The sequence below is a fragment of the Camelus dromedarius genome, chromosome 7 (assembly GCF_036321535.1).
Source record: "Camelus dromedarius isolate mCamDro1 chromosome 7, mCamDro1.pat, whole genome shotgun sequence".
Lineage (NCBI taxonomy): Eukaryota > Metazoa > Chordata > Mammalia > Artiodactyla > Camelidae > Camelus > Camelus dromedarius.
The window spans coordinates 80,461,541-80,488,943 of record NC_087442.1 but is presented as its reverse complement, the minus strand read 5'-3'; the positions used below and the strand labels follow the sequence as shown (position 1 = coordinate 80,488,943).

The following is a 27,403-nucleotide window of genomic DNA, read 5'->3' as shown; positions in this document are numbered from 1 at the left end:
TAACCATAAAAAGAAGATATAACTGAGGTAATTCAAGAGAAATTCTTAAAACAATACTTGCATCATGTATAAAATAAACAAATGTTAACATTATTAATAGAAGCCCTAGTATTCAATATAATTAGGAACAATGGTCAGCTAACAGAGAAAATGGGTTAGAGGGAATCATTATCAAAAAAAAGAAAGAAAGAGATACACAGATACATAATTCAAACATTTTATTTTAACTAAGAATGTATAAATGTGCATTTATTTCCCAACCTTCTGACATTAGGCCAAGGCCTTCTCTTTGAAAAGAGGATTCATTGAATGAGATTCTAAATTAGCTTTTTTGCACAAACCACACCCATAACACATCAACCAGGATTTAAAGCAATCTGAGTATTAAATTCTCCTAAATTCTTATGAGTTTCCTTTCTAACTTATAGTAACTTGCACACCCCTAATTAATTTGACAGCAACTCTGTTAAGTCTTTGCAAAGCAGTGCATCTGTCTGTATTTAATTAAATGACATATATAATAATAATAAAATGTTTATATACAAAATTGGAAACAACCACTTCTTAGTCATCACACTCTTCATCTGGTGAAATAAATAATGTAGTCTTACTAGAGAGTGGTAGTCTACTAGCTGCGAATATTTAGCTTGCTATGTTATCAAGCTAGTTTTATTTACAGATAAAATGGAGAGCATCAATTAATTCATAAGTCTGCTGAAGGGAAGGTTCATAGTATACATGTGCCTTTTAACAATATCTCTCCTAAAAATTCTCATTTGTATTTTGAAACACACAAATCTTACAAGTTACAAATATTATATATGAAAACCAAAAGTGTTTTTAAAAAAGGAATTTATTTTAAAATATCAGATGAATGGAAAAAAAAATATCAGATGAAGAGAAAGATGATTAACATGTATGTCCTATGACCTAGGTCCTGTGATAGGCTCCAAATAATGAAGACCTGTGCCAGTGGGTGCATGGATGTATTCTCGCGTATAAGCATACTATACAGACACATAAACATATATGCACATATGTATATAAAAGAGTATTTATTTATATTATACCCAAACATTAATTCTCTTCATTGTCATACTTGAAGGAAGAGTATCTACCATTCATTCTCTCCTCCCTCACATTTACTCTTCCTTCCCAGTCTTATCTTTGGGGGCCACAAGTACTTTGATTTAATCACAAAAGATCTTAGGACTTTAAGATCCTCAATTTTACTAGAACAGGTATTAAGAATGCCTGCAATCTAGTTCCTCCTCCATTCAGCAGTCGTTAACCTTCAACAGAACTATGCTGTCCTCCTAGAAACACAAGCCTGAACATTTTTTAATTTCCTATAGAGTATGACACACCTCTCCACAAGTATAATCAGGAGCTTACCTTATTAATTCTAGTTGTGCAAGTTCCTGATTTGCTTGAAATATAGGCTTTTTAGTGAAGAGCTCACCAAGGATACATCTAATGGGAAAAATATCCATCGTTACCAAATGGTATGATTTTACTTCACCACCAAAAGTTTCAAGTAAATTAAAACAGTCGATAAGCCCATCTTACCCACAGCTCCACACATCAATAGCTGGTGTGTATCTTTCTTCTCCCAGCAGCAGCTCAGGTGGACGGTACCATAAAGTGATGACCTTGTTAGTATATGGTCGACTAAAACACACAAAAAGCACCCTTTAGAGTTAATACGTATTAGAATAAGAGAAATTTTCTTAAGAAGTATTATTTTGACTGATCAAAGCAATCCTACAATTCTAACTAAAACTACTGTCATCTGCCCACAGACGGGCTCTAACATCTAATGTATGATCATAAAATATATCTGAAAGCAACATGATTAATTTAAAAATTCCCTTAATACATAAAAAATTAGAAGTAGTTGGCTTGTTTTAACTGTAATATAGTCAAAGAATGGTCTTTATTATCGACACAACTGTTTAGTACTATTTTTTTTTTTGTTTCATAACTTTTAAAAGGATTAAATGATTTAAAGGGCACTGACTGACTGACCAAATCTGGCAAATTACTAATGTGTGGTAAGACATAGTTCAAATTGGAACCACCTAACATAAGTTTTCAATCGAGCATATCTTTGGCAATATTTCATTGATTTCAACCCACTTCAGTATGTGAATAGAAAGTAGAGTGGTGCAGACTGCAGTAGCTGAGGTCTGTTCTGCAAAGAACCACCAGCAATAGGTAAGATGCTTCATTAGATGATTCCTTTAGGTCACACATATTGCTAAGAGGACATATACATTGCTACCACTTTATCTGCCACAGAAGAGATTATCTAGTAAGTTGTATAAATATTTTCACTCCTCAGAGAGTGATCCTGATCCTCTACATGAGTAAAAAGAGTCCAAGAAGTTAGAGGTGGTTCTTCCACTGAACCATGGTTGGGGTATATACTTCAGGGTGATCACATGTGCCTTGAGATGAATTTTAAACCTCTCTCTCTTTCCAAATATCCTCCAAATCACAAGGACGCAAAGGCTATAATAGGAAATTCCCCAGAAAGGCTGTATTCCAAGCCCATTAGGTAAATGAGACTGGCTTGGACTTGGACCAGTTTGGGGAAGGAAAAGAAGGAACATATAATTTATAAACCAATTCTCTCTCACCAACTGTAGGTCTGAAGTTCCACGCAGCACACGACCTCAGTAACCTGATCTGCTCTGCTCCCACACAGTCGAATTTCTCCAAATAATTTGAACACTTACACTATAAGCCACTGATCTGGGCATTACAGCATTGCCATAGATGGAACGATAGTAACACAGCGTGCCAAAGTCAGGGGAAAAGGATACCTGACCTTGGTGTTGTGAAAACAGAGGACAGTCTAAGCTGTATATTATCAGTAGCCGAGTAGGACTGCACTTTTCTGACATTATTAAATGACTTTTCTTAGTGATTTCTGCTTGTTCTGTTCTGTTTGTTCAGCTCTTGTCTTCACACACTGAGGAAGTCTCTTAAACTCTAACTGCTCTAATTAAGCTGTGTTTAATCATTCTTTAAAAATATGTTCGCCTCTTTACGCCTTAACTCCATTTAAATTTGAGATTCCTTCCTATTCTTCTCTCATTCAAACCTATACCTCCTTTAAGACAGTGACAGATCTACCTCCATAGAGTCTTCTCTCTATTAACAATAGATTTATTTTCACATTCTTAAATTTACACCATACTACCACTGATTAAACTATTTTGTTTTTCCTATGTTCCCAGAAAGTCAAAAGACCCCAGAGACTATTCTTTATTATGAACCCCACACACAAAGCCCAGAAATGCTGGGCACAGGGCAGGCCCTTTAAGGTATATATGGCCCAGCACCTATGCAAGGTGACATATATGAAGTAGCTGGGTGGGGAAAAAAGTCTGAGAAAATTATAAGTAATTTTCTGAAATATTCTGAGGGTCCACAAGCATATAACCTACGATCTTATTACTAAAGTACAACTGGGTATCTACAGTCTCAAGAAAATGTTTAAATTAATACAAATCTGTTGTAAATAGTTGATTTTTAACCTTTTATGTTCAGAAATGCTTTTAAATATATTTTAAAAATAAAAGTATGCTGAATTATATGGAGAAATCACACAAATTAAGGTTACTAAATTTTACTGAAGAAGGAATATTTAAATAAAAGATTGGTATTTTATACATTGTTAAAAAGAAAAAACAGATGCAAAATGGAGTCACTTGTGCTAAGTTCCACACTAGCAAACCAAGACTTTAATACCTAATCTAATTGCAGATTCAGCCCATCCCAGGAATGTAATCTTAACCACTCAGTCTGGAACTTCCTAGTCAGCACCAGTGAGGGAATCTGCCACACAGACCCCTACCGTCCACTAATGGAAAGTGACCTTGCCACAACCAGTCTGCTTTTTGCTAGTGTAACTTTCTTGTCCCTGCCCCCCTTCTGCCTTAAAAAATCTTCCATTTTGCACAGCTCCTCAGAGCACCTTCCTTGCTAGACAGGATGCTACCTAATTGATGAACTGTTTAATAAAGTCAATCAGATCTTCAAATTTGCACAGTTGAATTTCGCTTTTTAACAGATTTGGTGGCAGTGGTAGGACCAAGGGAGACTTGCAATAGCTTAAGGGGTAATAACATAGGTATGGGTATCCTGGAAACCCTCTGAGTTCTCTGTCATTCTAAGTTCTGCTCTCTCTGCATTGAGCTCTGGATCTAACTGACTTTCCATTACAGGGAAGGTCAGCTTGAGCTAGAAGATGGTTCTGCCCAAAGCCCAATTCCTTAACCTTTGTTTCAGACTGCAATTCCGAGGGTTTTGAGTGGAAAACCCCTAGACCTTAAGTCTGTCCCAAAATCTGTTAGAAGCAGCTGTTTTCCATCCATGTGGAGCCCCCAGTCCTTAATCGTTGAGGTCTGTTGGTTCTTTACCCACTCTGAGACCACAAGACCATTAGCAAAAGTCTTCAAGTTATTGGCCTTATGGTCCTCCTATATTTACCTTCAAAAGAAGGCTCCTCCCAGAATTGATAAGACTCTGAGGGATTTTCTAGTAGACTGCTACCTTAAACAGTCAAGAAAAATTAAAAGCTTTAAACCCCACTTGAAACCTCCCGGTGTGATCCTGGAAGAACTATCAGAAAACGCTCTCCCAAATCTGTCTGTAGTACTCAATAAAAAGGTGAAACTAAAATATCTTTTGCACCCTCTTTGTGTTTGCCTCTTAAATCCAAGGGGTCATTCAATGCTGCCAGAATTATTTATTGTTCCTCCCAGCTGAAAACTGACAAGATATTTAAAAGGATTTTTAAGTAGCTCTGTGGTCAGAAATTGAAAACTGATACTCAGAGACTGACACAAACTTTTTTAGGACATCTCCCTAAAATAAAACCACATGCACAGAAGTAAAAGATATAAAAGGATTTATAGGTGGCTCAACCTATAAAGTCATTTAGGTTTCAACCCAATTCTCTGAGGAATTGAGAACTGTCCTTATCTTACGAATCTTTGCAAAACTAGAAATGTAACTGCAGAGATGGTTCAAAGTTCACTATTCCTTTTTACCAAGCCTCAAACCTACTCTATTTATCTTAAAAGGCTTGTGACATGCATTCTTTCCGTGTGCCCTGGAGATGTCAATGTTAAAGTACAAACTTCAGGGAGATAATTCTTAAAAGAAAAAAAGGGGGGAAAGGGCATTTGAAATTTAGCGTTAGCCATAGAGCAGGTAGTGTAACTTATTCCATCTAACAGGAATACAACTCCTTTTGTAACTAGGAACATGGAAGCTGTAAGATCTCTGTCTATATTTGTCTGTGTGTTTGTGTGTCCGTGTCTGTGTGTGAGCGTTGTAGATATGTAACGTAGTACTAATAGCTCCAAATGGTATTACTAAAATTAATTTGTAAAAAAGCTCTATTTAATTGGCTTAACCAAACAAGTGCTTATATAAATTTAGTATTCATAAAAATTTTCAAAAACTTAATAGAGACTACCCAAATGCCTTTACATATTCATTGGATGTGGGAAAATATGCAGTGTAAAAGTTAGGTTGTTGGTTTAGTTATTAAAATAAGCATGTCTTTAGAGTCGTCAGCATTAAATATAAAACTTTCATTCTACCTGGTTTTACTAATCAAATAAGTTCATGTTATCTTTGTTACAAAATTTGTCAGCCTGGAAAATGACTTGATGACTGACTGTGAATTTTTTATGGCATTAAAAATAAACAAGAGGCCCCAAATGGAGTTACTTAAGTCTCACCAGGACTTAGTAATATCTAACCTAACTGCACTTTCAGCCTCTGCCAGAAGTGGAATTTTAAACAAGTTCATCTAGAATTTCCTGATCAACACTTCGTAAGAACCCCTTCCTGCCCCTAAGGGAGGGCGACCTTGACTGAAATAATCCACTCTTCTAACATCCTTGCCCCATCCTCCTTCTGCACATAGAAGTCTTCCATTTTGTACAGCTCCTGAGAGCTCCCTTTTCCTTCCCAGATGGGATGCTGTCCAACTCATAAATTGTTTACTAAAGCCAACTAGATCTTCAAATTTATTCAGCTGAGTCTGGTTTTAACAGGATTGGTAAAAGTGACAGGATCCAACCAGACTTCCAAAGGCATTCGGGAACAAGAAACACAGGTGTGCTATCCCATGAGTCCTCTGAGTTCACTGTTTCTCTCGCTCTTTCCTAGGGCCCATGGGTTAAGTTCCTTGATTCTGAGCTCTACTCTTTTTGGGCCAAGTTCAAGCCTCTAGCCTTTCAGACTGCAGTTCCCAGATTCTCGAGTGGAAACCCCAGCCCTTGATTCTATCCCCAGATTCCACGTTAGGAACTGCTGGTGGCAGTTGTAGTTTCCCATTTGTTTGGAACCAGTCAGCAGCCCCCACCTGTTGGTCTGCTGGGTCAATTCTTTTCCCAAAGTTCCACAGGAATTGTTGGTGATTACCAGTGAGAGTCAGACTGGGTCTGACTTAAAATCTGGGCTACATCCAAGGTTGGACTGGGTCCAACTTGAGCTGGAATGGGTCCAGTAAAGATTATTGCTAATAGGGATCTTGGAAGCCAGAAAAATCACAAAAATTGGTGACCACAGGTCAAGCACTTAAAGGTTGTCAGAGAACAGGCCACCTCAAGGAGACAGCTGTGACAGGATAAGTTGGTGACAGAATGGGTCAGAATGACACTCGGTTGCCCTCAAACCTCAAGAAATTTCTATGCAATGAGGTACACTGTCAAACACTCCACAATTCTCAACACTGCATCATATCCCTCTTTGGTTTTGGTTTGGCTCCAAGAAATCCAAAGGCTTGACTAAAGCACTGGGATCCTTTATATACAAAAAGTTGGGCATGCTACCTTCTGGCACATCTGCTTATTTTATGTCTAAGAAGTGTGGTGCCAGAAGCTGTAGATAACTATAAAAATGGCAAAAATCATATACCAAATCTTACTGAAGACAACCTAGAATTACAATGTCCATTATGGGAAGGTTCCAATTAGACAAGATCATTCATTTAAGAAGTACACACGAAAGTACTTCTTATCAAATGAACATAATGGGACATCTACCTTAATTTACATGTAGAAGCTTCCAAAAGGTTTCAAGATTCCAAAATAACTTCATTAAGAAGATTCATTGCAAAAAGCGAATGAAACATTAAACATACAAAAGGCACCTAAAACAACACCAAAGCCTCCTCATTACAGCCTCCTAGGGGTCCATCACTAAAACACTGGCCAAGGAATCAACTGTAACCAACTGGGACACTGGAAAAGAGACCATCCTCAAAGGCTCTATGAAATGTACCCAGAGAGAAAGAAAAACGTTATAACACAGGAAGATAAGTATGTCAGTCCTCTGATATCATTTAGGTGACAACCCAATTCCTTGAGGAATTAAAAATGGCGATACTTATTTTATAAATCTAGTCTTTACAGAAGCAAAGACAGGGCTTCAAAAACAATTCGAATTCCACCAATCCCAAAAACCTTGCCTATTCATCTCAAAAGGCTTGTAAATACTGATTTTAGGAAACCAAAGTCCCTCTTGGAGTCCTTTCCTTCTGTTTTGAGATGTAAATTTAATTCTTATCTAGGCCATCTCTTTTAAGTACAAATTTAGTGAGGTAACCCTTATCAGAAGAAGGAAAGGGGTAGAATTCTTTGAAATCTGGACAAATGGAAAAACCATGTGTCTTGCCCACAAATGTTAGTAGAAAAAGCTTTAGCCATGTGAGCAGATGAAGTTATTCCAACTATTCTGTTACAACTAGTGAATTCTATGTTATTGTACCTGTCTTGTGGGTAAAATTTAAAAACGAAGCTATGAGGTCTCTAAGTCTGTATGTTTCTTTGTCTCCACATATGTGTGATGTAGATGTGTGTTATTTTCTACCTCCAGATGGTATTGCTAAAATTAATTTGTAAAAGAGAACTCTATTCAGTTGGCTTAAAAATAAACAAGTGTTTATATAAATTAAGGGTTGGGTATTTTATAAGTCTACAGAACTGTAATAGAAACTAAGCCAGATGATTTTCAAGGTTCACGTGATCTGAGAATATTTTGATACTAAAGCCACTTTAAGGTTGTTGATTTAGTTAATTAAAACAGACATGACATTAGAGTTACCAACATTCAATTTAATGCAGATAAACAGCTTGTATTCTACCTGGGTTTACTAGTCAAATTCATATTATCTCTTCTAAATTTGTCAGCAAAAAATAAGTTAGAATGATGACTGATATTGTCTATTGTCTTAGGAAGTTTCCACGGTTAAGCTAAATATAATTTCTAGGAGCAAATCATTTATATAGATGTAAGTGGGATAAGAGTTTACAGATAATTTTTTAGCAATAATTATATATACCTAGATCATTTCCAAATAAGATGAAATAGTGAAACCTTAATTACTAACATATGTTTATCTACTTTTGGCCTATTAAAGAAAAACTGAAGATATTTGAGTTTATTAATAAACATGTCTTATGCTTTATTGGAAGACTGTACTGTAAACAAGCATGTTTCTAAGAGAAATTATTAAATGCATTCATAAATTTGCCAATCTACAGAATGCTGGTGTAACAGTTCACAACTGCTTTCTTTGCAACTGCTGAGTTTTTTCTACTCGAAATGTCATGTGCCGAGGTCTTCATTAAGTTGCCCTCTTCTCATCACTCAGGTCTTAGCTCAGTCCACTTCTCAGAGAGTTCTACCCTAACTGCCTTGGCTAAAACTGCCCCAGCAGCCTCCCCACCCCCATACTGACACTACTTACCGACACTATTTTGCTTTGCAGCATTTAGTATTTTAAATTCTTTCCTCTACCCTACAGGTTTGTTGTCTACTTTCTCTCATCACCATGTAAATGAGACCAGGGACTTGGGTCTGTCTTTCGTATCTCTAACACCTAACCAATACATATAACCTAGGTCAGAGTCTGGTATATAGTAAGTACTCATTAATTTAATCACCTGACTATGCCATAACTACATAACAACAAACACAATCTTTTTCCTCATGCCCTTTCTCCATTTCCTTCTAATTTTACCCCAGTTTCCTCCTTTTGGTATTTTCCCAGAAAAATGTATCATAACATTGCAACAGAAAATCAAAAGTAATTTTTTTCCCAATGGATGTCCTCTTAGGATAACCTGTCCATTCTTATTACACATGTGAATTGAGAAGTCCTACAAGTACCTGCATCTTAACATATCCAAACGGAAATGTATCTCTTCGGCCGCAAACCTGCTTCCTGTTTCCTGTCTCAGCAAATAGCGTCACAGTTCATGGCAGAGATTGCTAAACTGTCTTTAAAAATCTGTTCTTCCTTTCTTCGATGGTAGCTGTCCACCTACTCTACATTTCCCACCTCACTGCAGTTAGGTGTGGCCACATGACCAAGTTCTTACCAATGGAACGTGAAATAGGTCTCGCTGATAACACTCCTCCCTCTTTTCTAGCTTCCGGCTGACAGACATGGAAGGCATGTGAAGAAAGACAGCAAATCTTCCAATCTGGATCCCTGAATGACTTTATGAAACAGAGCCATCATCTGATCTAATGATACGGTTAAATATTCTTAATTGTGCACCGAGGTAAGTAACAACCACTCAAGATTACTGAGTGACAAATATAAACTTCTCATCGTTTAAGTCACTCAATTCTGAGGTTCTCTTTGTTATAATAGGTTAGCTTATTCTAATCAATAAACAGTTTATCCAGTTCCTTAAGCAGAAATCCTACTGTAGGGTAGAGGCAGGTATGTGTATAGCAACACATATTCAACCATCAAGTTCTGACAATTCTGTATTCTTGTGATGTATAATTCATCTCCAGCTCTCCAACATCTATGTCCATTGCCTAGTGCTAGCCATAACTGTCCTAGTTAGGTTTACTGCAACAGCTTTCTAACTGATTGCCCTTGATTCCAGACTTACAACATCAATCTACTTTCCAAAGTACAGTTAAAGTGATAACAAAAAATAGAGTGCCAATGTTTTATACCTTCAATACACACTGTTGCTGGCCTATACAAGACCTATAAAATTGTTACTTGGTTCCTGCTCCAACCACACTTAACTATCAGTACCCAGAGAAGGCTGAGCAAATGCTCATTTTCTAGAGCTGATAGAGCCAGGGAGAGAACGGAGATGGCTAGAAAACTTGCAAGAATATACCGATGCTGTAATTATGTTTCAAATGTTTTTAATAAACATTTTAAATAAGCTTTTAAATAAACTATTTTTAATACACTTTTTAAAGTTGACACTGACAAAAGACAATAAAAATGATTATGCATTAAAGTTAAGAAAAAAACTAGTGATTATTCAAAAATTTTTCATAATAGGTGCCATGCCTCACTTTCCACCTTAGTGTTTAATAAGAGGCAAACATTGAGAAAGTAGGCAGACAGAAGGACTTGAATCATAAAAGAAAATTCCAAGGTAGATGGAGTTAGCAGAAAATAAAGCCAATCTCAAATCACCCAATTCATAATTGTTTACAGTAGTATCAAGAAAATATTCCATCTTATGATTAGTATGCAGTGTTTATAAATGTAAAGACAAAGTATAAGACACTGAAACTGTTTTGAAACTAGGACATTTAAATCCCAAGAAGACTAAAGTGATGATGTAATATGAAAATCGATCATCCAAATGAAAATCCTGAATCCTCTAAAATGAACACTTAATACTTTGTCTGCTAGGTTTGGCTACCCATCATCAAAATCCTAAAAAGATAGTCTTATTTAAATTACAAAGAGAAAACACAAACTGATGTGACACCACACATACAATGTTTTCTCTCATGAACTTAAAAAAAAAAAATTACATTCTTGAGAGATCTACCCAGTCTTTTCACAGAAAGCAAGTTCACTCCTATTGAAAAAGAAACAGAATTGAAAAATATACAGTGAGGTTCTTAGATGTTACAGAATAAATTAATACATTAAAAAGAAAGTGCTAAAAATAGAAAATGAACCACCTCAATTTATTCCCACAATTAAAGTTAAATTCCAAGCAATAAATTCCGTAACCTAGCAAAACTCGCACACATAGAATCCCTCTGACATTAAATTAGGAAAACAAAACAGTGATTCCAACAACCTGTTATTCTTGGATGCTAGAAAACTAACTTTGTAAAAATCCAGAAATAATGGTCTCAACATGAAATATTCTGAATTTCAACTTCTACCGAATATCTTCATCTATAAATAAATCTCATTAACAGTTTTTGAAAAGAAAGCAGACACTATTTCTTTGTCTACTAAGGAAGTGACACCACCACCACTTTTATTTGTCAAACCATCTACCTTAATGTGATTAAAAAGCTACTAAAATGTAAAGTCATCAGACTTATAAATAATAAAACTTTCATGTGAAATCTCAAGTAAACTTTAAATATTTGATGCTATCAAAATACTTTTCATTTAGAGACTTACTAGAAACATACAGAGCTTTAAGAGAGATTCAGAAATGGAAATAACACATAACCTGCTGGAAGACTAAATGAGCATACTTCATTTGGCAAAAATAAAATATAGTATTTGACGGGTAAGAGAGAGCAGAGACAGTGAAGCCCAGGCTACTTGCTACCACAGAATTCTAAACAAAAACTGCCATCCACCTAACAGTCCCTCCGAAACAGACCTGAGAGGCCCCTGGAGCTCTCCACCTAGAAGATAGCTTTTAGGTAATCAAGGTTGGATCCAGAGTCCTACCGGGGAAGTTTTAGGTCCAGTGTAAGTTTCAGGTTTCAGTATAATGAAAATAAACAGCCTTTCTGTCAAAAGAGCCAAGTTTAATTCTTAGCTCCACCACTTAGTGATTGTGTGATCTTGGAAATATACTTAAATTTTCTAAACTTCAGTTTATCTTTAAAATGTACGTAAGAATAATGATATCGACACCGCCCATCTCGGAGGACTGCTTTCCCTTAGAATAACTTGTGAAAGGGGACTATATACAATAAAGTACCATGCACAAATTCCAGGTAAGTTTGTTCTTTTCTTTACAACAAATATTTATGGAAACTCTGACCTAGGCATTGTACTGTCTAAGCACTAACAGGTGGCTGGACCAAACAGTCAGTCAATCAACCATCGGTATAGCTGTTAAGAGCCTTAAATTGTGGTGGTAATATAGATATAAATTATAATAATATACCCTAAGCACTACATAAAATAATAAATAATGTACTCTGGATACATAAAGGAAGATATGCCCAATGTTGCCTGTGGGATTCAGGGCAGATTTCAAAGCAGGTAATGCCCAAACTGCATGCATACTGAAGGGAAAAGCCAAATCTGTCAAACTGAAGTAATGGGAAGTATAATTCCATACAAAAGCAAACAACAAAGGCATTTAAGAGCTCAGCTTGGTTAGGGAACTACAAATAGTTCAACACTGCTATTATCTGGGGACAGGGGTGGAAGTTGAGAAATAAATAGTCGAGAAAAAAATGTTAGGAAGAAAGATCAGAGGCAGGAAAACCAATTAACTTCTATTTCCAATTGTCTATACAAGACATATCTATATGTGCCAGTGACTAGATACCTTTAACCAAAACAGGGAATAAAGGAAAACAACAGGCTTTTTCTGGAGAAGGTAAAGATAGGCTGTGTAACACTATGTTTAATTTAAGGTACCGAGATCACCTAGGTAAACACAGGTAAATCCAGTAAACACAGGTTTATCCAGTAAACACAGGTTTAGAGAGCAGAAGAAAAATCAAGACTCGAAATTGAGATCTGTAAATCCTCAGCGTTAACGGGATGGATGAGACTTTCCCCTACACAAGGAGGGGAAACACTGTTCCCTAAGAATTAAATTGTCTTTCCCATTTTATACACTCAAAAATGTAAGCAACTCCACTAGGACCAAAGGAAATACAAATATAATCAGGTCAGTGATCTAAATGAGATTTCCATTCCAGAAGCTTGTTTAGTCACATTACTTATTGTTGTTCATATGATTTTAGTGATCTTTTTACTACCACGGTTCCAATATTGTCCAAGGGCTCCCAGAAGATCCTCTACCTCCAGATCAGGATGGCCTTCTTTCAAATCAGAATTAATCAAGCAGTTACTATGTATGTGTTTTATGGTTCAGAACATTTAAAACACAAAAATTTTAAATATGATCCCTTTCTTTAAAATGACCATAATTCTAGCTCTGGTGAAAAGACAAGAACACAAGTAATAAGACCAGTACTAAGGAGGCAATTTTAATCCTGAGTATAATTTCATCTAGTCCTTAGACAAGTAAGAAGAGGTAATTCTCTCTCCCATTCACACCCATATAGGCTTGAGAAAATTGTTTTGTTTTTAATGGCAATTTTATAAAAAGCCACTAGATGGCGAAATTGCCTTCAAAATGTTTAAGAAACTATTTTATTCACAGAAATCTTCAGAACCATGAAAGATGTGTTTTCAACACACTATTAAGATTTTAGAGATTTGAAATCCGTCATCCTAAAGTTTAGAATAATGAGATACAGAGAGATTAAGTGACTTGCCCAATATTCCACAACTGATAAAATGGCAATGCCAGAAATAGAGGCAAAGTTTCCTGATTTAAACCTAAGGGTTGTGAGTTCCTTGCATTAAAAAAGTAAATGTGCCTAGTTATAGTTTCTCTAGAAAGTGAAATCAATTTCAACGTATGTGGAAAGTGCATATTTTTTCAAATGAGACAGTCACATATAAAGAAAAAGATATTTCATTATTTGGAAAAGCATTGGAGCAAAGAATTGATTTAAAAAAAAAAAAAAAACCTCAGAAAAGGGTATATCATTGTGACTGAAAGTCTCAGGGAAAGTTGGACCTAAACCACCTATTAAAAATTGAACAGATACAAAGAAATGGGGCAAAAATCTCTGTTCTCAAGTTCTATATTTCCCAAGGCCACATAGGAGAAAATGTGAACACTGATACTCAAAATGAGAAAATGATTCTTCAAGTTTAAAGGAATCATCTACCCCCCAATTTTAGCCCATTGCTTCTCCTTTCTTCTACTGTAGCACACAAGACAAAGGAGATCCATACTGGTCACACATCACCACCCATCATGTTCAATTCCTACATACTAGCTGTTCTTCCAACCTGTTTTCCTCAAATTCCAAAAGATAAACCAAATCAAATAAGTGAGAGATGTGGTTGATGCCATTACAGTGATAAGCTGAAATCTGCTCTGCTTTAAATCAAAAAACGTTGTTAATAATTTCTTGAATATTTCAGTCATCCTATTTGTTATTACTTAAAAAGTACTTCAAAGTGACTTAACATTTGGATGGTAAAGTCTTACCTTTCTTTCTGCTTATATTAACAAAGAAACATGGATGAAAATTACTTTCTGTATGTTTATTTCAAGAAATATCTAGAAAATTTGGGACAATACAGTGAATCTGCTAAAGGCGTGATTTTCATTATGTTAGAATTAGTATGTTATTAAAATTTACTGAACAATATATATAATTTTAAAGTCATTGCCTTAAATTAAGCCTAATTCTCTGATTTTAAAGAAACTGGAATTATTCGAATGTGAAAAAGAAAAGTTTTAAAGTACATAGCCCTGAAGGATAGGATATTTGTTTATAAAACAAAATGATACCCCAAATTCTTAACTTACAAATTTGATTAAGCAGAAAAATCCAGTATACATTACCTGAAGATGCAAAGCTATGGGATTTTTAATTTCCTACTTGTGTAAATTGAAACCTCCTATATCAATTCAGCAAGGCAATGGGGACCATGGCTCAGTGAACACACCACATCCCTGACACTCCACTGAAACTCAACATTTCATTATAAAAGAAAAAAATCAATAAGAAAATAGATTTTAATATATAAAATTTGGCTTTACAGTCAGTTTTTCCGGAACATATCTATTCCAATGTGAACAAGTATCTGCCTAAAAAGAATCCATGAGATGGAAAATGGTAATTTAGCTGTTCTCCATCTCCACTGAAACCTAACATGAAAACAAGAAGAAAGGGATTTATAGTCAAAGTCTGACAGATACATACTTGTGTTAAGAAAGGATGACCAAACTACAGTGAAATCTCAGTTAACCAACTAAGCAGACAGAATCCTTATCAAGCAGAATTTCCCCCTCAAGAATAGTCACTGAAATGTAGTCATTCAAAAAGTATACTTCAAGGAAAGGTTTGGATTAAGTATACTTACGGGCCAATTACTTTTTTCCTTCAATTTCTATCAAGCGGCACTATTATATATGATGGAAAGAATAAAAAATTGGGACTTGGAAACTTTGAGCTAAATACTCTTGATGCCAACAAGTATTTTTTGATCTTTAAAGTCACTCAATCCTTTCTGGGTCTGTTTCCTCAAATGTAAAATGAGGGTTATAGCTTTTAAGCTCTAGAACAACTTAAAACAAACAAAAATGTACAACTCCTCCTTAAAATAAAATGTCAAGTAGAAGTGTAGGAGGCAAAATAAATAAAGGCAGAAAAGCTCTGAATAAAGTAGGTAAAGGTGACTGGAGCCCTGTCCATAACAACCTGTCCAAACTAGTTTGAGTTAACAGAATGCCACGTATCCAAAACACACCATTTAAAAACCTAAACACTAAACAATGAAAATAATTTTCAGAGTGATGTCACAGGCACTACAAGATTTAAAAAAAAACAGATATTTCACTCTAAAAAATCCAAAAAGGGGATTCTTTTTCCAACAAACCAGAAAGTGGCAAAGATTCAGTAAAAGTAAATACCTATTTCTAGTAATTCCAATAACTGGTATTTTAGTATATTCAATTATGGTTACCCTAAATAAATTGTCATACATAAGCATTTCAGAACTATATATATATATGTATATGTAAGTAAACACTGCTGACAGGAAAGGAACGAACTAGGGATATTAAACCCAGTTAACTCCATAGTTTACTCACTACTTCACAAAAATATTTTACTTTGAAATTCTGTATTATTCTTCTAAGAATAATTCTAGTTAGACAAGTCATATTTCACTATCACTAGGCACAAAAAGAGTCAAAAGTGTACATATCCCCACTTTAGCCAGAGAAGCTCCACACAAAGAAGTTATACACTGAGCTCCTTCACAATAGTTTGTTTAAATATAAGGTTCTAGGGAATTTAAAACAAACACAACTGTAAATAGAACTATAGTAAAAAAAAACTTGATAAGGAAGTCCAAAATAATAATTAAAACAAAATTTATAAGCATAAACATGTAATATAGAAAGCATTTACTAAGGTTTTTCTTTAAACAAAAATTATAAATATCTTAATGTCTGAATCTGCATTAGAAATTTAAGTATTAATTTTTAAAAATCCCTAAGTTCACTAAAGATACATTTAAAATGGCACATTTTAAAAGAAATATTTATCTCTAAGTATTAAAAAACTATTGTTTTTAGATTATTTAATGTATAAAATTTTGTAATTAAAACAGTTAACCCAATATGGTGTAAAACTTCATTATTTCATGTATTTAAAACCATGAAGAGAAAATTTCCCTTTTGTTAAAAAATAAACTAATAATAAGGTATTCTTAATATAGTCTCTAAAACTGGTCCCTAATGTCTACAACAGTCATTTGAAAGTATTCTTACCTTTCTTCTGAGCTATACAATCGAGCAAGTCCAAAATCTGCAAGCTTTATCTGCCCTCTGGTGGAAGATAAAATAAACAAAAAGTATTAGTCTACTCTGAACTGATCATATACATTCATATTCTACTCCTAGAACTAATCAAAAATTCACTTATATAAACCTTAATTTTGATTATACTTTCCAGGTCTTACAGGAAAAGGCAAATGATAAATTCACAACAGTACAAGGAAAAAAATTAGTACTTTTCTTTGGATTCTTTTTTAAAAATATTTTATTTATTTTTTTATTACAGCATTAATTATTTTATTTGGGGGGGGAGGTAATTAGATTTATTTATTTTTAGAAGAGGTACTGGGGGCTGAACCCAGGACCTCATGCATGCTAAGGATGTGCTCTACCACTTGAGCTGTACCCTCCCCCCAGATACTTCCAGCTACTATTATACTAGTACTATTATTACTATATATAGTATCTAGCACTGGTATAACAGTTTTTCAATACTATTCAGTTCCTGTCTAGAAAAGTACACTTCAATGAAAATAAAACAAAATGAGATAATTTCTACTACTTAGTAATAAGACAAATTACTTGTTCAACTCCAGCCAATAATGCATAAGAACTGAAACACGTCATTTTAAATTTGTTTAATTTTCCAGTTCTTAAAGTGGCTAGGTGCTCTATAGAACACTTTCTACTAACTAAAATCAGGACTAGGCATGCCTCACTTTAACACAGCACCAACTACAACAGAATTATCAGAATTCAGGTTATGCTGTCAGTAAAATATTTAACATAAATTTTAACATATATATGTATGCACATGCATATACACACTTCAAAAAAGTTCACTTTTAAAGCTATGATGACTGTTTTTAAAAAAAATTCCAATTAAAAAAGAATTCTAAAATCCGTTCTTAACTTAAAGCTGAAATCATACTGTTACTTTTTAGAACTATTCACATTATTTGGAAGAGTATCAAACAGGAAAGCTAACTAAGTATTATTTTATGTACATTACAAACAATTATTGGAAGTTAATTAATGAAAGTATATTTAATACAACTTCAGATATAGCCCAAGCTGTAATATTGATTATGATAAAATAGTGTGAGCAATAAGAAACTAAAATTTAAATCTTCTGAACAGAATCAAGGTACATATTATATAATACTCATTTTAAACATATATATCAAACACATATCATACCTATTATTTAGAAGGATATTTGAACATTTAATATCTCTATGCAAAAAGTTCTTCTTATGACAATAATCCAGACCTTCCATGAGCTGTCTCATAAATGACTTTATGTGATTTTCATTAAAATGAACCAAGCCTGATTCCAGTAGTCCCATCAGGTCATGGTCCATATATTCAAACACCAGATAAAATGCACCTAAGAATAAGAATAATTAATACATTAAAGATATTATTCTTACAACTTATCTGTAGGTTCAAATTTTTTACAAAACAAAATGCTGGGGAAAAAAATTAATCCTTGAAAAGAACTGCTACTTTGTCATTTAATAACATTCATCCTCATCTCTCTGAATTTAGTATCAATAACATCCTAAGGAAATAACCTAACCAGTTTTCTTCTCCTAAAGGAAACTGCTATGATATAAAATTAACACTGCTGATTTCCACATTACATAGTTTCCAGATATGACTAATGCAAAATAAATTCTTAGCTGTTTTACACATGAACAAATTATCTCTCAGCAGAAGCTGAATAAAATCAGTATAATTCATCAAAGAAAATGTAAAGATATTACAAGAATTGCTTTTAATAAAAAAAGAGTCTGGGCCCTGTTGGACTTTAGATGACTTGTATTAAGTTTTCAATAAACATACATTTTAATTCTGTTTATGTAGCTCCAGAGCATTTGAAAGCATACAAATTACAACTTTATTTTATAAAACCAGTTTATTAATCCTACTACTAAAAGCTAAAAGAGCACATAGCACATACACAACATACATATGAGAGATTCAAAAATCCTAAATGAAACTTTGAATCCTAAGCCATATTTACAAACATCTCAACCAGGCAATTTATCAACTCAAGAATGGAAAAGCTAATAAATTCAATATATCTATCTTTCCAAGTAAAAAGGCTATCAATATACCAAAAAAATCATCTGAAGAAAGTTCACCATCAATTCCTAATTAAAAACTGAGCTAATATACCTTGTAGTAGCCTATAATGAAAAAGCCAAATGTACATGAAGTATAAAACATACAGTGGATTTCAAAAACTTACTTACTATAACTGAAAAAGAATATAAAATATCCCAATAATTTGTTTTATTGGTTACATACTGAAATAATCTATTGATATACTGGGTTAAATAAAATATTAAAATTAACAGACTTTTAAAAATGAGACTAACAGATTATTTTAAATTAAAATGTCTTAAATTCTATTTCTATTAGACAGTACTGAATTACAGGTCAAAGAATTAAAATAAGACAGCTAAAATGATCTCTATATGCAGAAGACAAGAACTTTTGGTCTCTGAAAAGGACACAAACATTCAATTAAAAAATTGTTAAAAACTGTGACAATTTAGAAAAATAGCAGTAAACGCACAGCAGTCATTAATATAACTATCATTAACAGAAAAAAAAAAAGGAAGTACCCATTTCTAATTTATTTAAGAAAAGCTCAGAATCCTTCAAAGATAAATTATAAAACACTCTTAAAAGGCAGAAAATTATATGTAAAAAAATGGATACATTCTCAGATAGGAAGGCTCAACATGATAAAGATGTTGATTTTCTCTAAGTAATTTATAAATTAAACAAAGCTCAATCTTTAAAAAAAAAAATCTCATTTTTCCCCTACAATTAGATAAGTTGATGTTATATCACATCGAAAAATAACTAAGTTAGAATAGCAATGAAAACACCTGAAAGAGGAGGGGGGATGGGCACTAGGCTCTACAGGCCTAGACAATTTAAGACAGAACAGTGAATTTCTAGATCTAAGAAGTGTGATACCGGTAAAGGAACATGCAATAAAACAAATTCAGAAATATACTCAGGTACATACAGAACTTTAGTAAATGATAAAGATAGCATATCAATTCGGGGACGGGGGGTAGACTGATTTATTAATCAGTAACATGGGGAAAATGAATAACCAGATAAAAATAGTTAAAACTGGCGTGTTTCTCATAGTATATCCAGCAAAAAAAGCAAATGAACAAGTCCAAAATACAAAAACTAAAACCATGTAAGTATTTAAAAAAAATAAAGTCCTTAATAACCCCAGGGTAGAGAAAACTTTTTCTAACTAGAGAGAATGAAGATGCAATAAGGGGGAAAGACTGATAATATAACTAAGTAAAAAAAAAAAAACTTACTGCATGGCTGAAAACACTGTCAGCAGATTTAGAAAAATAAAATAAACAGGCAAAAAATCAATAATACTGAATTTTTAATGCTTGAAATAAAATTAAATGAAAAATTAAGAAGGCATTCAAATTACCCTGTATTAAGGGATGTATTTATTATTCCTATATTTTTAATTTGTTTCTATTTTTATCACAGTTACATATTTATATAGTTTTAGGCTACGTTTTCAAACTACGAGTCATGAAATCATTTTAAAACAGTTTTCTATTGCCTGATATTTTTTTTCCTACATTGTATTTAAATATTAATAAAATCTTATGTAGTAATATTTTTTATAATATAGCATGTCAAGTAAAATTTCATTTTGGTAGGGATTTATATACATACATATGCTTAGAAAAATGTCCAATATCAAATTCTAAGAGCAGTTTATCTCTGTGTAAGCAGAGGGGTGATTTTTACTTTCTTCTTATGCTGCCATTTTCTGACTCTTCTACACAGAAAACAAATAAAAATTTTAAAACACTAATAATATGCCTAATATACAAATTGATAGGGAAAAAACAAATAACCCAAATGAAAGAAATGTCATGTCACAAGGAAATGAATGAACACAGAAAATCAAAACAGTAAACAACTGTAACATATTTCATAACTCACTAGTAATCAGGAAAGTACTAAGCAAAGAGACAATGAGAAACCATTCTCACCTATCAGACTGACAATATCCACTGATGTCCAAATGAAAAAAAACTCGTACACTGCTATAATTTTTTGGCAAAGGAAGCTGACAAAGAAAATACTATCCTTTGACTTAGATATACCACTTACAGAAGAAAACCAAAGGAAATAATAGCACCAGTATGCAAGGTCACATGTGTAAGCCCATTTCCAGTAGTACTGTTTGTAATGGGAAAAGGATGGGGAAAACTGAGTGCCCATCAAGAGAGAAATGGTTGAATAAATCCAGTATATCTCTACCATAGCAAAAAAAAAAAAAAAAAAAAAAAAGAAAACTTGACAAATATGTCTGAAGGATACAGGCTCACTAAAAAAACAGGCCAAATCATAGGACTATAGAACACTCCCTCCCACCCACTAACTTACCACCATACATATAATAAGAGGGGCAACAACTGAAAGAACTGTACATCTCAGACCTTATTTAATAAGTTTCCGGGGAAACCAAAAGACAACAGGGGAGGAAATCTTAGCCTCCGACACAGCTTCAGCAAACAGTAAGCACAAGCTAACTGCGAGACAGATAAACATAAAACTTTACATAAAAGGCGATTTATCTCAGTTCCTTTTATCCAATACATCATGTCTGCCTTTCAACAAAAAATTACAAGGCATAGCAAAACACGGTCTGAAGAGAAAAAGCAAGCATCAGAGATAGATCAGATAAGCAGAGAAATTGGAATTATCACACCAGGAACTCTAAGCAACCATGATTAATATTCTAGGGCTCTAATGGAAAAAATAAACATGCAAGGAAAAAATTAACATGCAAGTAGTACTGTAAGCAGAACAATGGAAATCCTAAGAAAGAATCCAAAAGAAATGCTAGAAATCAAAAACACTGTAATAGAAATAATGTTTCTGAAGGGCTCAGCAACATACAAGACACAGGTGAACAAAGAATCGGTGAGCTTGAAGGTATGTTAATAGGAACTTTCAAAGCTGAAATGCAAAGAAAAAAAAAAAGGAAAAAAGAATACCCCCAAAATGTGGGACAATTACAACATGCAGTAAACAGAAATATTAGAAACAAAAAGAGAGCTGGGGAGAGAAAGACAGACAGACAGAGAGAAAGAGAGAGAGAGAGAGAAACAAAGGACAGAAGAAATACTAGAATAATGAAATTTCCCCACATGATAAATATCAAACCACAGACCTAGGAAACTTAAAGAACATAAAGGAAGGTAAGTATCAAAATATCTACACCTAGGTATAATATATTCAAACTGCTGAGACTCAAGACAAAAAGAAAATCCTGACAGAAGCCAGAAAAAAAAAACTTTACCTATACACTAACAAAGATAAAAAGCATACTGGACTTCTCCACAGAAACTACGCAAGTAATTAAGAGAGTGAAATGAAATATTTAAAGTATTGAAAGAAAAAAAAACTATCAGCATAAAATCCCATACCCAGCAAAATTATCCTTCAAAAGTAAAGGAGCAATAAAAATGTCCTCAAACAAAAACTGAAGCAATCTGTCACCAGTAGATCTGTCTTGCCAAAGTCTAAATTCTTCAAAAAGAAAGAAAATCATATTTTCTCAGGTTGAAATAACAAGCATTAGAAAAGAATGAAAGCAAAATAAAATCTTTATTTTTCTTATTATTAATCAACCAAACAGTTAACAGTCTGTTCAAAATAGTAATAGTAACAATGCATTCAGTGATTATAGCTTGTGGATAAATGAAATGAGTAACAATGTTATAAGGGATGGGAGGGAGGAAATGAGAACACTCTGTTATGAGGTACCTATACTATATATGTAAAGTAGTATAATGTTATTTTAAAGAGGACTTGGACAAATTTTAAGTGTACATTGCAAACACAAGGGCAACAACTAAAGAAAAATTTTAAAAGCACAGTTGATATGCTAAGAAAAGAGAAAAAATAAAGTCATTTAAGAAGACTAATTAAGACAAGAAAAGGCAGAAAAAGAGTAGAAGAAAAACAAGTAAGGGCAACTAATAGAAAACATAAATATGGTAGATATTAATCCAACTATATCAACAACTACCTTACATGCCAATGGTCTGAAATACACCAAATAAACATACAGAATGGTAGAGTGAATTTAAAAAAAGACCTAACTGTATGCTGTCTACAAGAAATCCACTTTAAATATAAAGACAGATAAAAAGTGAAAGAATGGCTTTTTCCAATCCAGGGTCCAGCAGAATGGCTCCTGCGAAAAAAGGTGGTGAGAGAAGGGATGATCCACCATCAACAAGGTGGTAACCAGAGAATACACTATAAACATTCCCAAGTGCATCCACGGAGTGGGTTTCAAGAAGCATGGGCCTCGGGCACTCAAAGAAATATGGAAACCTGCCATGAAGAAGATGGGAACTCCAGATGTGCGTACTGACACCAGGTTCAACAAAGCTGCATGGACCAAAGGAATAAGGAACGTCCCATACATATCCACAGGTGGTTGTCCAGAAAACGTAATGAAGATGAATATTCACCAAACAAGCTCTATACTGGTTACCTATGTACCTGTTGCCACTTTTAAAAATCTACAGACAGTGAATGTGGATGAGAACTAACTGCTGATTGTCAAATAAAGTTACAGAACTGCAAAAAAAAAAAAAAAAAAAGTTAAAGAATGGAGAAAGATATACCATACTACTACTAGTCAAAAGAAAGCAGGAGTAACTACGTTGTATTTCAGACAAAGCGGACTTAAAAGCAAGAGAAGATACGAGGAACAAAGAGGGACATTACATAACGATAAAGGAGTCAATTCTCCAAGGCATAATGTTTAATGTGTCCACTCCTAACAGGGTAAAAACGTGTCAGGAAAAAACTTACAGAACTGCACTAAAGTTCACTATTATAGTTGAAGATTTCAAGACCCCTCTAACATTAACTGACAGATGCAACAGGAAGAAATCAGAGACAAAATATTTGAATTGAACAGCACCACCCATCAACTGAATCTAATTTAGGTCTATATTTCATTCAGCACCAGCAGAATATATCTTCTTCTCAACTTCACATGAAGCATTTACCAAGAGAGACCACATTCAGAGCCATAAAACATACCTAAACAAATTTAAAAGAATAGAAGTCATACAAAGAATGCTATCGGACCACAATGGAATTAAACTAGAAGTCAATAACAGAAATATAGTTGGAAAACTACAAAACGGTTTTTTTTAAATTTCTACATAAAGTGGGTTAAAGGAAAAGTCTAAAAATAAATTTTTAAGAATTCTGAAGTAAATAAAAATAAAAATGCAACTTACCAAAATACACAGGATACAGCAAAGCTATTGTGGAGGGGACAATTATAGCACTGAAAATATGTATTAAGATCTAAAATCAATAACCTACACATCCACCTTAGGAAACTAGAAAAGGAGCAAATTAAATTCAAAATAAGCAGCACGTCTCTGCTTACTGACTGCTTAACTGACTCTGTCCCTCTCAATATATATACTTAAATACATATTTCTATTATTCATCTATGTATTTTTGTGCATAAAGGTCTTTAAGGATATATAACCAGCTTTTAACCCTGGGTTGGGCAAGACATAGCAAGAGAAAGTGGGAAAGTAATTTTTTTACATATGTTTGTATTATTTCAATGATTAGTTAAAAGTCTTTAAAATACAAGAGACTTTAAATTCAGTAAAAGCTGGTCACAACAAGCTCTATACTCACAATCAAAGCAATAAAATGCAATGAAAACACCCGAGGGGGAGTAAATTACTGTGTTACTTGCAGTTCTTTTTTTTTTAATTGAAGTATAGTTGATTTACAATGTTGTGTTAGTTTCAGGTGTACAGCACAGTGATTCAGTTATACACAATATATGTATATATAAAAGAAAAATGTATATCCCTTTTCAGAGTGTCACTTGTAGTTCTTATTCCCTTCACTGAGTAGACAGTAGTCATTATTTTTCACTGTAATTAGGTTGAATCCTTAAATGTCTGCTCCACCAAAAGGTCTGTAACCCTTGACAAGAAGTCAACTCAAGCATTTGAGGCCTGGGAATCACAGTTGGGAAACTGGTGGAAGCCCTCCCCCATCAACCCCAGAACAACCCTGCTACTGGGGCATTCTCAGACCACAGGTTATTTTAGGATGGACCTCCCTAATCCAAACCTCTTATTCCAGTTTCAGTCAAACTTGCACTGCATCTACAATCCAGGGCACAGTGACTTGATCAAAAAGGTAATTTATCCATCTTCTAAATATTCTATTTTGTTTTGGGTATGCAGTGAAACAGAGTTTTCAAAATCCTATGGCAAGAGTGTAGGTTGCCTCTCTGCATTTTTCTGTACTGGCTCAGAGAAACATATTGGCTCTGTCCTCAGACTCCACACCATCTCAAAGTGACTGCTGCAGCAGTAGCCCCTTCTTGCTCTCAGGCTCACAGGTAAGAGGGCCTCGGTCTACACATGAAATCTCAGGAAAAGTCTCAACCTTGTGGACAAAACAACTGTAAGGCTCCAACTGGCCAGATCTAAGTGACATATTTCTAGGAGCTAGAAGTGAAGTCAGCTCCATAGTTACACGGACTAAGAAGAGATAAAAGGTGGAACAACAAAAACAAAAAAGCTCAGGGCTATGGTAGGAAGTAGGGTAAACTGGTGGTAGGAGACACCAAAACATGTCCAATGCAGTATCTACCCCAAAGTAGGGCCAATATCAAGCTATATTTGAGAACCATGCTGCCCATTCAGAAGGCATTAGTCACAAGTGCCTATGGAGAACTTGAAATGCAGCTGAGATGAGATATGCTGCAAATTCTGAAGACTTAATACAGTTGTCCCTTGACATCTGTCAGGGATTGGTACCAGGACCCCCCACCACATTACCAGAATCTGCACAAGCTCAGGTCCCGTACATAAAATGGCATAGTATTTATATACCACCTTAGCACATCTTCCCATATACTTTAAATCCTCTCTAGAGTACTCATAATACCTAATATAATACAAATGCTATGCAAATAGTTGCCATGGCTTAGCAAATTCAAGTTTTGCTTTTGGGCACTTTCTGGATTTCCCCCCCCTAAATATTTTCGATCTATGGTTAGTTGAATCCACAGAGGCAGGAACTGTGGATAAGGAGGGCTGACTATACAAAAAAAGGTAAAATATCTCAGTAATTTAAAGATATTCATTACACACTGAAATAATATTTTTGGACATTTTTGGTAAAATAAAAATATTATTAAAAATAACTGGCAAGAAGAAAAATGTGCCATATATTAAAAATATTTGGTGCAGGGCCAAGGGGAATACACTAAGAAAATAAACAATAAATTCACTGACACACAGATTTAATTAAGTGAGATGACACCAAATTGTTCAATAATTTCAAAATAGCATTTCAAACATGGCCAAAATATTATGGAAAATAAGGTGAAATCATAGCTAGCACAATTTGTAAAAATGTGTTTTAAAATTCTTATAGAAAGATTATTCTTAATGGGGAAAACCATTTCAAGAAAAGGATGTGAAAGACCAATCTACGTTCAATTCTCCATCGTGCAAATGATCTGTATTAACATAAATCCTACTTGTTCAAGGGTAATAAATCTGTAATGGCTGGAAACAGACACAAGGAATAAGGACGGTGAATGTGGACAAAAAAATCCCTCCAAGTTTCCATTTGTAAATACTAATTTAAATTATTTCTAATTATGTATTTTATATAAACTCTTTATATTCTATCAGTTATTTTAGAATTTTACCTTTGTGCGACTATGTGCAACAGAACAGTCAACAGAAGTTTACTGTTTCTAAATACAAAGATGAATAAGAGTTACTGACATTAGGAGCCCCAAAAGGTAACACTGCAGACAGATAGGTAAACAAAATAATTGTATTAACAATGCTTTAATTGATAGGCTTAAAAATACAATGGTATCCTGAAAGACGAAACCTGATTGGGGAATCAGAAGAGGTATTTAAGCTGAAATTTAAAGCAAAGCTGGGAGCAAGCAGGTTGATGGGTCAAGGGACATGCTCAGTTTGAGATACCTTTGTGAAATGTGAACATAAAAATATCCAGCAAACAGTTATCTGGAGCTCAGGTCTAGAAACATTTTTATGAGGTAATGGCACAGAGCCTGTGACAGTAACAACCTTAAAGCTATGACAGTGTCAGGGAATAAAAGAGAAGACCACCAAGGACATAATACTGAGGAAAACCAACACTTACGGATAAGGCAAAGAAAGGGCTAATGATTAAGGCTATGAAGCAATACTCAAGAGAGGGAGAAAGCAAATCTTACTAGAGCTTTTTCAGAAAAGCTAGAAGACACTCATGAAGCAAATCAACATAATAAATTTTGCCCACAAAGTAAGAAAAAACTGAGAAATTACCACTGCTGTGGCAAGAGCTCATGAGTGAAACCTTATCTTTATAAAGTGGTAGAAAAATTTAGACCAATGAGTAAATGAAACAGTGAAGAAGTACAGACATCAAGTGATGATTACTCTTCCAAAAAGCCTGGCAACAAAGGAAAGGAACAAGATAGAGTAATGAAGACACAGCAAATTCCAATCAGAGAAAGATTTTTTGTTTTAAGACAGGAGAAATTTGAGTAGGTTTAGTGTTGAAAGGAAGGAGCCAGTAAAGAGGGAAGGGGCTGAAAACACAGAGATAACACACAACAAAGTTTCCAGGGACCTGAAAGAATGAACTTAAGCAGGAAGAAGAATACTACTTCCTCT

The 27,403-nt window shown here is 34.2% G+C and overlaps 1 protein-coding gene and 1 pseudogene across 4 annotated transcripts in view; one reads left to right on the top strand and one right to left on the bottom strand.

Annotated features, from left to right (window-relative positions):
- CDK13 (cyclin dependent kinase 13) overlaps positions 1-27,403 on the bottom strand; it is a 104,170-nt gene that overhangs the window by 23,932 nt on the left and 52,835 nt on the right. For all 4 annotated transcript variants that reach the window (XM_064487713.1, XM_064487714.1, XM_010979067.3 and 1 more), the window contains exons 6-9: positions 17,811-18,000; positions 16,605-16,661; positions 1,570-1,671; positions 1,396-1,473 (exon numbers count right to left, since the gene is read on the bottom strand). In XM_064487713.1, coding sequence (XP_064343783.1) covers positions 1,396-1,473; positions 1,570-1,671; positions 16,605-16,661; positions 17,811-18,000 — 427 coding nt within the window. The remainder of the gene's footprint in view (positions 1-1,395; positions 1,474-1,569; positions 1,672-16,604; positions 16,662-17,810; positions 18,001-27,403) is intronic.
- LOC135321718 (large ribosomal subunit protein eL31-like) lies at positions 22,884-23,808 on the top strand (annotated as a pseudogene).